At 48.9% G+C, this 14,813-nt stretch overlaps 2 protein-coding genes across 5 annotated transcripts; one reads left to right on the top strand and one right to left on the bottom strand.

Annotated features, from left to right (window-relative positions):
* Nucleotides 1–71: 71 nt before the first annotated feature.
* On the bottom strand, nucleotides 72–5,544 carry Snx17 (sorting nexin 17). 3 transcript variants are annotated; one of them, NM_001011981.1, is made up of 15 exons: nucleotides 5,377–5,544; nucleotides 4,882–4,956; nucleotides 3,915–4,032; nucleotides 3,372–3,436; nucleotides 2,992–3,102; nucleotides 2,807–2,897; nucleotides 2,584–2,671; nucleotides 2,281–2,350; nucleotides 1,964–2,056; nucleotides 1,676–1,879; nucleotides 1,224–1,349; nucleotides 1,009–1,086; nucleotides 791–865; nucleotides 659–700; nucleotides 72–577 (listed from the first exon to the last, which is right to left on the bottom strand). In NM_001011981.1, exons 1-15 carry the CDS (start codon nucleotides 5,437–5,439, stop codon nucleotides 464–466), a joined length of 1,413 nt encoding a protein of 470 aa, NP_001011981.1. In that variant the 5' UTR covers nucleotides 5,440–5,544; the 3' UTR covers nucleotides 72–463. The 3 variants fall into 3 exon arrangements, with proteins under 3 accessions (NP_001011981.1, XP_063117699.1, XP_063117700.1); XM_063261629.1 differs by having other exon boundaries at nucleotides 72–700; nucleotides 5,377–5,512; XM_063261630.1 differs by lacking the exons at nucleotides 4,882–4,956; nucleotides 5,377–5,544 and adding an exon at nucleotides 3,570–3,643 and having other exon boundaries at nucleotides 3,915–4,027.
* A 175-nt stretch (nucleotides 5,545–5,719) lies between these two features.
* On the top strand, nucleotides 5,720–11,375 carry Eif2b4 (eukaryotic translation initiation factor 2B subunit delta). 2 transcript variants are annotated; one of them, XM_039111697.1, is made up of 13 exons: nucleotides 5,720–5,848; nucleotides 6,071–6,259; nucleotides 6,559–6,694; nucleotides 7,002–7,208; nucleotides 7,554–7,636; nucleotides 7,780–7,871; nucleotides 8,102–8,216; nucleotides 8,397–8,473; nucleotides 8,598–8,700; nucleotides 9,048–9,175; nucleotides 9,290–9,467; nucleotides 10,841–11,021; nucleotides 11,132–11,375. In XM_039111697.1, exons 2-13 carry the CDS (start codon nucleotides 6,125–6,127, stop codon nucleotides 11,329–11,331), a joined length of 1,635 nt encoding a protein of 544 aa, XP_038967625.1. In that variant the 5' UTR covers nucleotides 5,720–5,848; nucleotides 6,071–6,124; the 3' UTR covers nucleotides 11,332–11,375. The 2 variants fall into 2 exon arrangements, with proteins under 2 accessions (XP_038967625.1, NP_446402.1); NM_053950.1 differs by having other exon boundaries at nucleotides 5,811–5,848; nucleotides 6,216–6,259.
* The last annotated feature ends 3,438 nt before the right edge of the window (nucleotides 11,376–14,813 follow it).

Here is a 14,813-nt window from a genome sequence, read left to right on the forward strand (position 1 = left end):
ATGAATTGGCAATGGCAAATATTTAGGCCTTACCCCTTGTTGTGACGGGGGCAGTGAGAGGGAACCAAAGGTAGGTGGCAATCAGGCTGTGTTTAATGATGGGGAGCTGCTCAGAGCATTCAGAGACCTCTGTCCACCCTTTGCCCATGGCCTGGCCCTAAAAAGTCAGAAGCAATCCACGGAGAGCTCTAGCTCCTCTCCAAGGCAGGCAGCCACAGTCCCTTGGACTTTGTGCAAAATACTAAATGCTAATTTGGCATCAAGGGCCAGCTCTGACACAGAGACGGTGATCTTTTGTGCAGCCAGCCCAAGAAAGGGAAGGTACGTTAGGAGGCCCCTGGCCAAGAGGGAACAGAACAAGTAGGAAGGGGGTAGGAAAAGACTCCAACTTGGGAGCATAGGCACAGGGTAAGTTTGTATAAATCTCCTCTTGGGTAGAGGGCAGACATCCAGGCAGCTGAGATTACAGATCCTCATCTCCAATGCCCTCGAAGGCGAAATTGCCGTGGACGGCACTGGCACTGGCATCTGTGCTGGGACTGCCAATTCCCCGCAAGCTCACCGCACTCAGTTTACTCTGTAATAGAGGTGGGAAGCAGGTCAGAGGGTGGCAGCCTGTGAGGCCCCTGCAGTCAACCTCACCAACCCTGTAACTCACTGAGAGTTTGACCATGGATTCCCGGCTGGCATCTGGTGATTCCTGGGAGAAAGGAGCAGAACAGTTAGATTTAGGAGCAGAGGGAAGGCAAGGCTGAGCTGGGAGCCAAGGCGTTAACTGACATTAACTTACGAGCAATGGTGGGGACTTCACTGCTTGCTGGCTGTCTGAACGTCTCAGGTTGCCCCCCACCCTCCGACGCAGCATCTGAGGACAGACCCAAAGTGCTGATATAGACAGGAAAATTCATCTCCGAGCCCAACCACTTCCCCTCCCACCCAAGAGAAACCCTAGTCCTAGGACAAAACAGGAGAGCACAGCCCCTCAGCTGTTCAGCCCCTGCCGCTTACCTTCCTGATACTGCCCCCAGACTTCTTCACCATCAGCTCATCTACCATGGACTGCAGGCAGATGCTCATCATGATAGCCTGAGGGGAAGAGGAGGGCTCAGTCTGACTAGAGAAGCCATTCCCACCCACGTCTACAGCTCGGACGCCGCTCACATGGAGTCCTAGACTTGGGGACCTGAGGGTTCTATCCATAAACTCTGAGATTGGGTTCATACCTGTGGGCTGGTGATGGTGACCCACTGTAGCCGGTCCTTGCTCATGAGGTATTCAAAAGCCAGTTCCAGGCGTACCTCACCCCGACCCCGGCTTGGAGTGCTTGTACCCCCACTGGGGAGTGGCACCTAGAAGAGGAATAGGGCTCAGGCTGAATTCATCTCTGACAAGTTGTGGACCTCTGCATCCTGGAAGTTTACGGCTTGCCAGAATGCCTCCAGTCTCATACCCATTCACAGAAGAAAGCCAAGTCTGCTAATCCCGGCCATTGGAAAGCTGAGGCAGGTGGGTCATGAGTTTAAGAATAACTGGGCTACACAGTTCCAGGCCAGTAAACAGGAATATAACTATAAGTTGTCTCAAAAAAAAAAGAAAAAAAAAAAAGAGAGAAAGAAAAACTCACAGAGGAGGTGACCCGCCAGCACTAGAGAGAGAGAGAGAAAGAAAAACTCACAGAGGAGGTGACCCGCCAGCACCGCATTCGGGTGACCCGGAAAGAGCCTTCACGGAGCTGCTGGCCTGGGAGTCGCAGCTGGAGACTGAGCTCACTGTTGCCTGCACTGACCACAACAGGGCAGTCCTTCTCCGGAAAGTCAGCCACACAGGCATCAAAGCGCAGATAGCCATAGTGCCGCAGAGTCTGGGCCAGCCGCAAGAACTGAAAAATGGTAACCAGGTTCAGTTAGTTACGAGACAGAGGGTAGCTCAGAGCTTGCAGGGAGACAAGGCAAAAGCGGTTCACCTCCTTTTTGGAGACCTTCTCTTGCAGAGATTTGAGCTGTCGGTGCTGCTCCTTGGTGACCAGGATCCAGCCATGCTCGATGTCTGACACCGTCTACACACAGTGGAGACAATGAATGGGAAGTGAGCCCCGCAGCATGAACTGAGAGCTAACTGCAGTGAGGCCTGGACCTCACCAGTTTAGACTCAGTGTCAGGAGCTCTGACTGTGTGCTAGGAACTTCCCCCATGAACTGAGGACCAGTCATGGGGCTTTCTTGGGAAAGTAGAAGACCACAGTCACTTCAGGCCAAGGGTTCGGAGGCAGCTCCAAACTCACCTGGGCATAAAGCAGGTTCAGGCCAACCCGGTTCTCCATGACATCGTCGTCATAGGCAGAGTCCCAGTAACTGTGAGGCCAAGAGGTGGAAATGGGTAAATGGGGGTGCTAAGCAAAGGCAGAATGGAAAACAAGCAAGCAAACTATTGCACCTATGGGGTCATTAATGGTGGGCCAGTGGGAGAAAGGTGGGAGGTGTGGGTACAACATCCACCATTGTTCCCTTGGCCAGATAAAGCTACTTCAGTGTGCAGCCCAGCCCTCCAACCCATGCCCTCTTCTGTGTTAAGGCTCAGCCCTGACCTCTTTCTGAGCACGATCTTATACTCTTGACTCCGAAGACTGGTGACAGATACGTAAGGCAGCTCAAACTCCTGAAGCTTCCGTACAACTACAGATTAAAAAAGCAAAATGTGATCAGACTAAAGAGGAGGGGGAGCCATGGGCATGCTTGGAGGAGACATCCCACTCTGACCTCAGGAACTCATTGCCTGAAGCGTAAGCAGCAAAGGCCAGCGACACTCACAAGAAAAGGCGCCATCTTCTTTTTCTCGAACAAGGAAGAGACTAAAATATCCGATCAAGTCATCTGGAAGATCCAGCTTTGCAGCCACGGCCTAGGAACAGGAAGTACAACTTATCCAACCAGCTGTTTTAGTGCAGAACCTAGTGTGCCCTGGGCACTTGGGCTGTCTTCAACAGACATCTTACCTCCAGGACGTCTTCCGTCTGGTCAGAAGTTAGCACATTGACCAGAACTTTCTGTCCGTCACTGAGCAACACTTCCAAGGAAACCTCCTCTGTGGGGACCTGTTGTGTCTCCTGTGTGAGCAAGTGAGATGGGGCACTGCCTTGTTACTGTAGCTCTAGGGTGCAGCTCAGATGCACCCCACTCTCCTAACTCCCTCCAGTATCACCCTTAAATAAAGGCTGGCCTTCCCTTCACTTCGGTGGTACAGCAGAAGCTTTGTTTTTTTTTTTTTTTTTTTTTTTTTTTTTTTTTTAAATACCAGGAAGTAACCATGTAATTAAAATGACATGGTTCCCCATCAGGTCTTTCTCTTAAATATAGCCTCTACCCAAAGCCTTACCTGTTGGGCCCGACGTAGAAAGCTATTAAAGGTCTCACTGCTCCCAAGCAATGGATCTTGCCGAACTGTGGGGTCAAGAGAACAACATTCTAGTGACTTAAAATTCACTCCTGGCTTCCCCGAGTCCTCCTCTTAGTAGGTCCCCCAACCCCATTTCCTGGGCTGATGGTGGCCTGCCACATTCCCAGCTGGCCTCACCTCACACACTGTTTGCATAAATTCTTCACCTGCCCCACCCTTGGTTGCCATCTAGTTGAGTCCAGTCTACAGAACTAGGGAAATAACAATGATGTTAATCTAAAGCATATCAGATACAAAGTCCTCCCCACAAATTACTCTTAGTATTATACTAGTATTTCTCTACTTTCTATAGAGATCAGTTTCCACGCTGCTTTACTAATATGGAAAGTTTAAAGCCCGAGGCAGCTTTGCTGATTAACATCAGACAAGAGACTTCCTAAATCTAACCATTAAGATGGGGCATTTGCAGAGCCACCTGATTTCAATCTCTCAAAACGGCCTAGAGTTTATCCACGCACTCACCAGCTTGCATGTACTTCTCTAACTGTTCCCTCCTCTGTTCTACCTCTGCAGGCGTCAAAGAGAAAAGCTTCTTTGGGGGGAATGCAGGAAGCACATTGGCCCCATACTCCTTCCGAAGCTGTGTAGACAAAGAGATACAATTCTTCACATAAACACAGGAACTGAGAGGTGACAAATGAGATTAACCCAAGTCCTCTTGGGTTCCTGTAACAACTCTAAGTCATGTGACAAAAGATGACTTTGGCAGAGCCAGGACCCCAAGGATCTTAGGAATAAATTCTTGTACGTATTAATGTGTACGAGCACCTTTACATTGTAGGGTGGATTTTCATGGGGTCCGAGAGCCCTTTGATTTATCTAGCAAGACTGTTCAGTAGAGAACATTTATAGGGAACACGTATGTACACAAATAACAAAGTCAAAGTATGCTCGGTGTGTTGAAGGGACTTTGCTGATCAAAGAATCTACTTTTCATCTGGAGAAACTAGAGGCCCGAAGAAATTAGGTAACTTGCTCAGGACTGACAGCTAGTAGAGCCATGGCTCTCTACAGACTTAAATACAGAGCTCACTATCTGGTGAGGAAGGGAAACATTGCATCAGTGGAAATTGCCACTGCATATCTTATACACTGAAAGGGACCAAGAACATACAAGGAAATAAATGAATGGTTTGTATTAAGCAGGGAAATGAGTTTCCAAGTTATAGCTTAGGTGACAGACAGGGTTCAGTTTTTCCATGCAGTGGCAAAGGGTGAAAAAACAGACAGCTCAGAAAAGAAGGAAGGATGTGAGAAGGGAAGAGGGAATTGTGCGAGACAAGCCGCTCAGTTTCCGGAAATGTCACGCTAACAAAGTCCACCTTCCACTGTAGCCGTGATTAAAGGGTAATGTAACGAAAGGGGAGGATTATTGCCCATGAGAATGGAAGGACTTGAAGCTGCGTCTAAACCGGGGTGCTAGTCCCACCTGCTCGTGCAGCCCCAGGAGCTGGCTGTAGCGCACACGACAGTGCAGGACTCCATTCACGTGAATGTTATAGGCCTGAGGACACAAAAACAGGCAAACACTTAAGGGTCGAAGTCCAAACCACCTTTTGCCCACTGAAACCTGGCCAGAAGTTGCCAGACAGATCCGTCTGAGCAACGCTCCGAGACTTCCCGGGATTGAGCCTGTGTTTTCCCCCAGGTCCGGGTTCCAAACAGAAGACCCAGTCAAAAGGAAACTCGGGCGCTTGTGCGGCAGTCTCCCACCCAGAGATGACAGCAATGCCCACCACCAGAGCAGTCGCGGCCTGGCCGGGAGGAGCAATCGCCCAAAGAACCTATTGGAGCTTGGGGTAACTTCAGTTGGAAGCTGAGACATGAGATGGCTAGCTTCCAGTGAGGTTCAAAGGCTGGAGGCCGCTCCGAGAGAGCTCCGGCCCGTTATCCCCGCCCCGGCCCAGCTCTAGCAGCTCCTCACCACGTAGGTGGAGCCGCCGCTGTCCCCGCTGCGGGACTCGGTTTCAGGAATGGAAAAGTGCATGTTCCCTAAGGCAGAGCTCCGTACTACCAGGGCCTCAGCGGCTCTGCTCGCTTGCCTCCGCCACTCAGCGCGTCTCCGCAGCCCAGTTCGCCATTTTGGGGGGCCTGAACTCCGAGGTGGGAAAGCTGTAAGACGTCGGCTCTGCGAGCAGCAACCTCGGCATGCTGGGAGCTGTAGTCGTGGGCCGGAGACTATCCTAGTTGGGAACTCAACATCTCTTGGTCGTCGTCGCGACCCGTAGTCCGGGGCGAGACCCAGTGCACGTCGGAAGTTGTAGTCCCTGGGCACTGACTCCGCGGGAGGCGTCAGGGGAGCCTGCAGCCCAGGTGGCGCTGTAGCGTGAGTGACCTCGGCGGGAGGAGCCTAGGACCCACAGTCATGGCTGCGGTGGCGGTGGCTGTTCGCGAAGGTGAGTAAAGGGCTAGATGCGCCAAGTGGTAGAAGAGCAGATGAGCACTGGATCGATGATGCGGGGTACCAAGGGCCTCTGGGCCTTGCCGCCAGGTTTCTTCGCATCGCGGGACGCTGGTTTACACGATCTAGGGCGCAGCCCGGTGCTGCTTGCCCGCTGTTCCCAGAAGGGTGACTGACCCTTTTCCTCCCCCGCCTGTCCTTTGATCCTGCCGCGCAGTGCGTCCCCACGCGGATCCTGGAGCGCCTCGCGCCCGGCAGCCGAGCTGTGGTCATGCCAACCCAGCAGCCAGCTGCGCCGACGAATCTCCCCAAGTCCTCCCGGAGCCTCTCTGGCTCACTCTGTGCCCTGTTTTCTGATGCAGAATCGAGATCCGAGATGAAGACAGAACTTTCACCTCGGCCCGGGGTAAGTGAGGGAGAGACCTCCCAAGTCGCCTGTCAAGAGTTACACCGAAAGCTGTGTCACCCTCATTCGGTCCCGACTCCCACCCTTTTCAGTTCATTTCTTGGTAGAACTAGGAGATTTTTACAGAGCTTAACGTTGTCTGACTACGGCTCTGAATAAGTTTCTCTCTTATTTATGTAGACTTGTAACAAGTCAGATAGTTAGGAACTTAACCTTGTGGGACTCTAGTAAGCGTCCAGTACTGTTGATACTCTTTTGGAATTGCCTGGGGTAGAGCAGTTCCCGTGTCTGTGTCTCAGGCAGCGGGGCGGGAGTTGACCCAAGAAGAGAAGCTTCAGCTTCGGAAAGAAAAGAAACAGCAGAAGAAGAAACGGAAGGAGGAAAAGGGGGCAGACCAAGAAATTGGCTCTGCTGTATCTGCAGCTCAACGTCAAGGTGCGGGGACTCTTTAAAAGGCTGGGGTAGGATGCTGGTTGAGGGATTTGCAAAGGGAGATAGCACAAAGTTGATTTGAGCAAATACAAAAGAGGTTACTTGAAAGGCAGAACCAGGTGGTGGTGGCTCATAGCACACCTTTAATCCTAGAACTAAGGAGGCAGAGGCAGGTGGATCTCTGGTGAATTCCAGCCTCAGTCAAAAAAGGGGGAGAAAAAAAACTAGATACCGTAAAAGGTAAACTTCGGTTGGGGCAAAGAGATCACCATCCTAGGACTTGGGCACCTCTTCCGTCTGTCTTTAATAGACCCAGTCAGAGAACTTCAAGGAACTGGTAGTCAGTTGGGAGGCACTACTGGGGAGAAACTTCCAGCTGGCCGGAGTAAGGCAGAACTTCGAGCAGAAAGGAGAGCCAAGCAGGAGGCAGAGCGGGCCCTGAAACAGGCCAGAAAAGGGGAACAAGGAGGACCCTCTCCTCAGGCCTGCCCCAGCACAGCTGGAGAAGCCACCTCAGGTATCAATCTCCTCTTCATGTTCACGATCCAGTTGCCCCAATTCTCCTGCCAACGTGGGAGACATAGTTTAAAGTTTTTCTGTAAACTCCATCCCTGCCCCTGTTGTGACTACCCAACTCCATCTTCCCAACTCCCTGTGTGCCATGCTGTTCCACACGCACTGAACGTGTCACCCATTTAAAGATGTATTGAGTCGGGGCTGGGGATTTAGCTCAGTGGTAGAGCGCTTGCCTAGGAAGCGCAAGGCCCTGGGTTCGGTCCCCAGCTCCGAAAAAAAGAACCAAAAAAAAAAAAAAAAAAAAAAAAGATGTATTGAGTCTTGAAAGCATCTCCTTAACTTTCAGGAGTGAAGCGTGTCCCTGAGCACACCCAGGCTGATGACCCCACACTTCTGAGGAGGCTCCTTAGAAAGCCAGATCGACAACAGGTAGGATGTGGGTTGGCCTGGAGAATTGCCTTAGGCAAAGAAAAGGTGTGGAAAAGCACAAGGGTATTGGGGTCAAAGAAATGAGTTTACTTTATTTCTCCACTTGTCTCATTTGATTACTTACATTCCTTTGTTTTGTCAAGGTTCCTACAAGAAAGGATTATGGATCCAAAGTCAGTCTCTTCTCCCACCTACCCCAGTACAGCAGACAAAGCTCCTTAACCCAGTACATGAGGTAGGATCTTGGTGTCATAACTTTGAAGTCTGAGGAGATTGAGGAACTCAGTGTTAAAAGTAACTGGAAATTTGAGGTGGGATGTGTGGGCGGGTGTGGTAAAAACTCAAGGTAAAACTGCAAGAAATGAGGAAGCCCCTGCTAGTGAAGGCAGTTCCTTCTCATGAGGGGCAGGGGCCAAGAGGTACTCAAGTTCCTTTAAAAAGTCTGTGACACCACCGTCCCGTCAGCATCCCATCCTCTGTGATCCACCCAGCCATGGTGCGACTCGGTCTGCAGTACTCCCAGGGCCTTGTCAGTGGCTCCAATGCCCGGTGCATAGCGCTGCTCCACGCTCTGCAGCAGGTACGTCCAGTTCTATTCTCTATGACTGCCCCATTCCCCTAAGACTGCCCCAGCACGGCTCCTCCAGGGTCCTCTCTGGGTCAAAGAAGCAATGACTCACAGTCTGAATACTTCCCTAGTGTAGCTTGCCCTGGTCCCATATTAGAGACCTTCCTTTAAGGGGCATTTTGTATTCTATAGGTGATTCAGGATTACACAACACCTCCCAATGAGGAACTCTCCAGGGATCTTGTAAATAAACTAAAACCCTACATCAGGTGAGCACAGCCATGTGGGTCCATCTGCACCGTACTGGTCCTTTCTGATGCCCTTCTCGACCTTCATCTTGCTCTCCCTTTAAGTCCTAACCAGTTGCACAAACCTGAGGTATTGTTGTTGCAGCTTCCTGACCCAGTGCCGCCCCATGTCGGCCAGCATGTGTAACGCCATCAAGTTCTTTAACAAGGAAGTCACTGGTATGAGCAGCTCCAAGCGGGAAGAAGAGGTGAGGAAGGAAGGATTCTGGGAATGGGAGAGGCATGCAGCTGTGGTTAGGATAAGCAGCATGTTCTGAGCTCCCAGAAGATGTGTATAGACATGCCACAGGGCCCTCGTCATTGCTTAGGTGAGCACTTAGGCACTTGTACTTAGACCCATTGGCATGGGGATTTTCGTTTTAAGACAGTCTGTGTAGTCTTGGCTGACCTAGAGCTCAATAGATAGGCCAAGTTGGCCTCGAATTCAGAGATCCTCCTGCCTGAGTGCTGGGATCAAAGGTGCGTGCCACCGTGCTTGGGACTTATGGCATGCCAACCAGAGGGTGAACCGCATCCATGTTCTCTCAACATTTAGGCCAAGTCAGAACTTAAAGAAGCCATCGATCGGTATGTGCAAGAGAAGATTGTGCTTGCATCTCAGGCAATTTCACGATTTGCTTCTAAGAAGATCAGTGATGGGGACGTGATCCTAGTATATGGATGGTACGGTCAACACCTGACAGAAAACTAGGGAGGGGGACAGCAGAAGAAAGGTCTGCCCTTGCCTTTGCAAACAGGCTGCTTTATAACAAACATCTCTTCTCCCTCCATATCAAGCTCATCTCTGGTGTCGAGAATTCTCCAGGAGGCCTGGGTTGAGGGCAGGCGCTTCCGGGTGGTGGTGGTAGACAGCCGGCCCCGGCTGGAGGGAAGGCATATGCTCCACTGTCTGGTCCGTGCTGGGGTCCCTACCTCCTATCTGCTGATTCCTGCGGCCTCCTATGTGCTCCCAGAGGTGAGCATTCTCACAGGAAAGCAACTCTAGACATAAAAGAGACGGATATAGTAACACCAACTTAATAGTCTTACCTTTGTTCCTTTTTTTTTTTTTTATTGAGGCGGGGAATAAGGGAATAAGGTGGTGGAGTAGGGAAAGGCAGTGTGCCCCAGTTCCCATGTGGAAGTCAGGACACCATCAGAAGTCAGTTCTTTCTCTTCTTTCTTTTTTCTTTCTTTCTTTTTTTTTTTTTGTTTGTTTTTTATTGGTTTTTAGAGACAAGGTTTCTCTGTAGTCCTGGCTGTTCTAGAGCTCAATTTGTAGACCAGGCTGGCCTTGAACTCACAGAGATTCACCTGCCACCATACCAGGCTGAGGCAGATCTTTCTTTCCACCATTTATGTCCTGAGGCTGGAACTCAGAAATCCAGGCTTCACAGTGACTTTACCCAGTGAGCCACCTCAGTGGCCCTTACTCATTTCATTCATGTATTTGTTTGTTTGTTTATATTTTGGGGAGAAAGGGTTCTCTGTGTAGCTTTTTTTGGAGGGGAGGAGGAGAATCAAGGTCTCATTGTGTAGTCCTGGCTGGCCTGGAACCCACAGAGTTCTGCTTGTCTTTGCTTCCCAAGTCGTGGGATCAAAGGTGTGCACCATACCCAACACTTTTATCCTTAATAGGAAAAAGAAGCTAGCTTCTGGGTGTGGCATTCAGGAGCCCTAGACAGGTGATCTCTGAGTTTGAGGCCAGCCTGGTCTACAGAGTGAGTTCCAGGACAGCCAGGGCTACCCAGAGAAACGCTGTCTCAAAAAGCCAACAGAAATGGTTGGTGAAGTGGCTCAACTAGTGAAGAGCACTGGCTGCTCTTCTAGAGGTCGGGAGTTCAATTCCCAGCAGACGCATGGTAGCTCATGACCATCTGTAAGGTGATCCGATGCCCTCTTCTGGCATTTGGGTGTATATGCAGCAGAGCACTCATACAACAAATAAATATTAAAAAAAGGAAGAAAAGGGGGTTGGGGATTTAGCTCAGTGGTAGAGCGCTTGCCTAGGAAGTGCAAGGCCCTGGGTTCGGTCCCCAGCTCCGAAAAAAAGAACCAAAAAAAAAAAAAAAAAAAAGGAAGAAAAGGCAAAAGCATCTGCTATATGCAGTGCGGTAGTACAGGTTAGCTGTTACAAGAATTATATTAAAGTAGCAGCCATTAGTAGGAATGGACAGTTTCACTGTTCTGTTCTGGGATGATATAAGACAGCAAGGTATTTTCTAAGAGCAGCCAATGTAACCACATTGTTGCTTACTGTTGCTCTTCTGGGCAGGAGTGGGGAACTTTATTATATACTGATATAACAGGACATTTTCCCCTCATTTCCACATTGTCTAAAATAAACAGGTTTCTAAGGTGCTATTGGGAGCTCATGCACTCCTGGCCAATGGATCTGTGATGTCGAGGGTAGGGACAGCACAGTTGGCCCTGGTGGCCCGAGCTCATAATGTTCCAGTACTGGTCTGCTGTGAAACATACAAGTTCTGTGAACGCGTGCAGACCGATGCCTTTGTCTCCAACGAGCTAGGTAAGCAGAATAGAATGGAGGCTTTCGGGGACCTGAGGAAACTTGACACGGGAAGGGGAGGTTAACCACACCTTCTCTAGAAGGACTTTGACGCCCGCTTCTCTTTGCAGATGACCCTGACGATCTCCAGTGTAAGCGGGGAGACCAGGTGACCCTGGCGAACTGGCAGAACAACTCATCACTCCGGTTGTTGAATCTGGTCTATGACGTGACTCCCCCCGAGCTTGTGGATCTGGTGATCACAGAGTTGGGCATGATCCCTTGCAGTTCTGTGCCTGTTGTCCTCCGAGTCAAGAGTAGTGACCAATGAAAGGCATCAAGGGTCAATAAAAAACTTATTCCTTACTGCCATAACTCTGCTGCCTTTGTACCTCGTAAGTCAGGAACCCACACTCTGCGGCCTTCATCACCTACTTGAATCTGTCTATAGAAACCCTTCTAAAATGGTTAGCTCCAGGACAGTGCTTGGAACAAGATGGTTTGACTAGGCAACAGACCTATTCATAGGCCAAGCATGGTAGCGTTCCCAGAATTCTCCTTTAATCCCAGCAGGGGTAGCCAGTCTTTTAAACTTAAAGGCCAGCCTGGTCTCCATGTGAGTTCCAAGACAGCTAGGGTTATAGAGTGAGACTTTGTTTCAAAAGCAATTACTTTTGAGTTGGAGTTGGAGAGGTGGCTCAGTGGTTAAGAGCACTGGCTAAGGGAAGGTGTGGCAGGACAATGGAGGCTGATGTAAAGATTCTGCTCTGTGTATTTACAGGTTGTTATCAATGTTCCTTTTTTTTTTTTTTTTTTTTTTCCGGAGCTGGGGACCAAACCCAGGGCCTTGCGCTTCCTAGGCAAGCGCTCTACCACTGAGCTAAATCCCCAACCCCGTTATCAATGTTCTTAAGGGATGGATGGTACCGGACATTGTATGTTTAAGTGGGTAATTATATCTTACCAATTGGGTCAAAAAAAAAAAAAAAAAAAGAGCACTGGCTATTTTTCCAGAGGACTTGTGTTAGATACCCAGCACCCCCATGGTGGCTCAGGCCCATCTGGAACACTAGTTTCAGGATATCCATTGACACTAGTTTCAGGATATCCATTGCCACCTCAGGCAGCAGGCATGCTTGTAGTACATATACACACAGACAAAATACACACACACGATAGCTAGGCATGCTAGCCCTTGCCTTTAATCCCAGCACTCGGTAGGCAAAGGCAATTAGATTTCCCAAGTTTGAGGCCAGCCTGGTCTATACTACTACAGTTCCAGGATTACATAAAGAAACCCTGACTCAAGTAAAAACCTAAGTGAACATAATTGGAAATAAAAACATTTTTTAACAAAAAGTTAATCATGTCTTGAGTCATTAGTGCTACTATTTTGTGTAGTACCTGAGGCAGGAACGAGAAGGAATAAACTAAGTCATAGCTATAAATAGTAGGTCTTTATCCCCAATACTCAGATGCAGGTACAGAAAGACCTAGTGGAAAGCTGGAGCTATAACTTAGTCTTAGAACACATGATTACCTTGAACAAGGCTGTGAGGCCATCTACAGCACAAGTCCCATCCTTAATAATATGTTGGCACTTAGTAATTTGTCTATTTATTGGCTTTTTGAGACAGGGTTTCTGTGTGTATCTCTGGCTGTCATAAAACTCTGAAGACCAGGATGACCTGTCTCTGCTTCCTGAATGCTGGAATTAAGGCATGTGCCACCACAACCAGCTCTCAATTGGCATTTATGTCAGAAATAGCTGTGCCCTTTTCTAATGATACAGAGATTAATATATCTATATGAAATCTTACACATGAGTAAAGGAAGTCACAGAGAGGTTAAGTTACTTAGTCAAGGGAACACAGCTGAGGCATAAGAAGTCATTTACTTAAGACAACAGTTCATCAGAACTTAAGTCAGGATGTGGTCACAAGAATTCTGAATCCAAATCATCCTGAAGATTTTTATTTGGGGCTGGAGAGATGGCTCAGACCTTAAGAGAACTGACTGCTCTTCCAGAGATCTGAGTTCAATTCCCAACAAGCCTCTGTAATGGGGTCTGATGCCCTCTTCTGGTGTGTCTGAAGACAGTTACATTGTACTTACACACATAAAATAATAAATCTAAAAAGGATTTTCAGTTTTTGGGCAGGGTTTTATGTAACCTAGAACTGTGATCAAAGATGACCTTGAGGTAAAGTGATAACACACCTTCCATCAGGAAGCAGGAGTGGATCTCTGTAGTCTGAGGCCAGCCTAAACTGTCTGAGGCCAGCCTAAACTACATAGTGAATCCCTGTCTCAAAAACAGAAAAGAAAGAAATCACCAGTGGTCTGACACAAGCCTTTGGCTCCCCCCCCCCCCCCCCCCCCCCGAGCTGGGGACCGAACCCAGGGCCTTGTGCTTGCTAAGCCTTTGGCTTTAATCCCAACACTAAGGAGTGAGAGGCAGACAGATCTCAGAGTTCAAGGCCAGCCTGGTCAACAGAACAAGTGAAGGACACCCAAGGTTACACAGAGAAACCTCCCCTAACCCTCACCCCCCAGCAAAAAAAAAAAAAAAAATGACCCTGGGCTGGGGAGATGGCTCAGAGGTTAAGAGCACAGACTGCTCTTCCAGAGGTCCTGAGTTCAATTCCTAGCAACCACATGGTGGCTCACAACCATCTGTAATGGGATCTAATGCCCTCTTCTGGTATGTCTGAAGACGGTGGCAGTGTACTCACATACATGAATAAATAAATCTTTAAAAAAAAAGGATGACCCTGAATTTAACTATCCCCTGGCTTCAACTTTCCAAGTACTGAGGTTACAGATGTGCACAAACACCTGTGGTATATGAGACACTGGAGACTGAGCCCAGAACTTCATGCGTGTATGACAGGCTCAGCTATGTTCCTAGTCCTTTGGGAGGGGAATTGTCTTCTGAGACAAGTTGTTGGCTAAAATGCTAGGGATGATGGCTAAGGCAGTGACAAAGGAATCAGATTTCAAGGCCACAATGAACTTGAGGCCAGCCTGGACTACAAGGGAACCTGCCTTAAACAAAATGGGGGTGAGGAAAGTGGCTTGCTATTCTTGCAGAGGCTTTGGTTTCAGATTCCAGAACGCATATTCCAGTGCCTCATCTACTTCCAGTTCCAAAATATCTGATACCCGTGGGTCTTCAGTGGCACCTGCATACGTGTGATGCAAATGGACCCACACGTAGTTTGATTTCTTTTTAATGGTGTTGGTTTTCCTCATATCCTCCAAGTGCTGGGGATTGCAGGTACGAGCCACAGTGCCTTGCTTTCTTTTATGGGCTTCAGGTTACCATACAGTGTAGGAAGACAAAGTTTCTTCAGTGTGAGCTAAACTCTGGGCAGCACAAGCAAGATCATAGAATATGTGACTGGGGCTGGAGAGATGGCTCAGTGGTTAAAAGCACTGCCTGCGGGGTTGGGGATTTAGCTCAGTGGTAGAGCGCTTGCCTAGGAAGCGCAAGGCCCTGGGTTCGATCCCCAGCTCTGAAAAAAAAGAAAAAAAAAAAAAAAAAGCACTGCCTGCTCTTCTAGAGGTCCTGAGTTCAAATCCCAGCAACCACATGGTGGCTCACAACCATCTGTAATGAGATCTGATGCCCTCTTCTGGCGTGTCTGAAGACAGCTACAGTGTACTTATATATAATAAATAAATAAATCTTAAAAAAAGAATGGTTTTAGAATGATGTGACTGGATCTAGCATAGTTGTGTGTCTTCACTGAGTAACACCTGACCAAGTCCTTAAAAAATAGTTTTCTTGGCAAGCAAAGCATCAGGGAA

Source organism: Rattus norvegicus, chromosome 6, assembly GCF_036323735.1.
Source record: "Rattus norvegicus strain BN/NHsdMcwi chromosome 6, GRCr8, whole genome shotgun sequence".
NCBI lineage: Eukaryota > Metazoa > Chordata > Mammalia > Rodentia > Muridae > Rattus > Rattus norvegicus.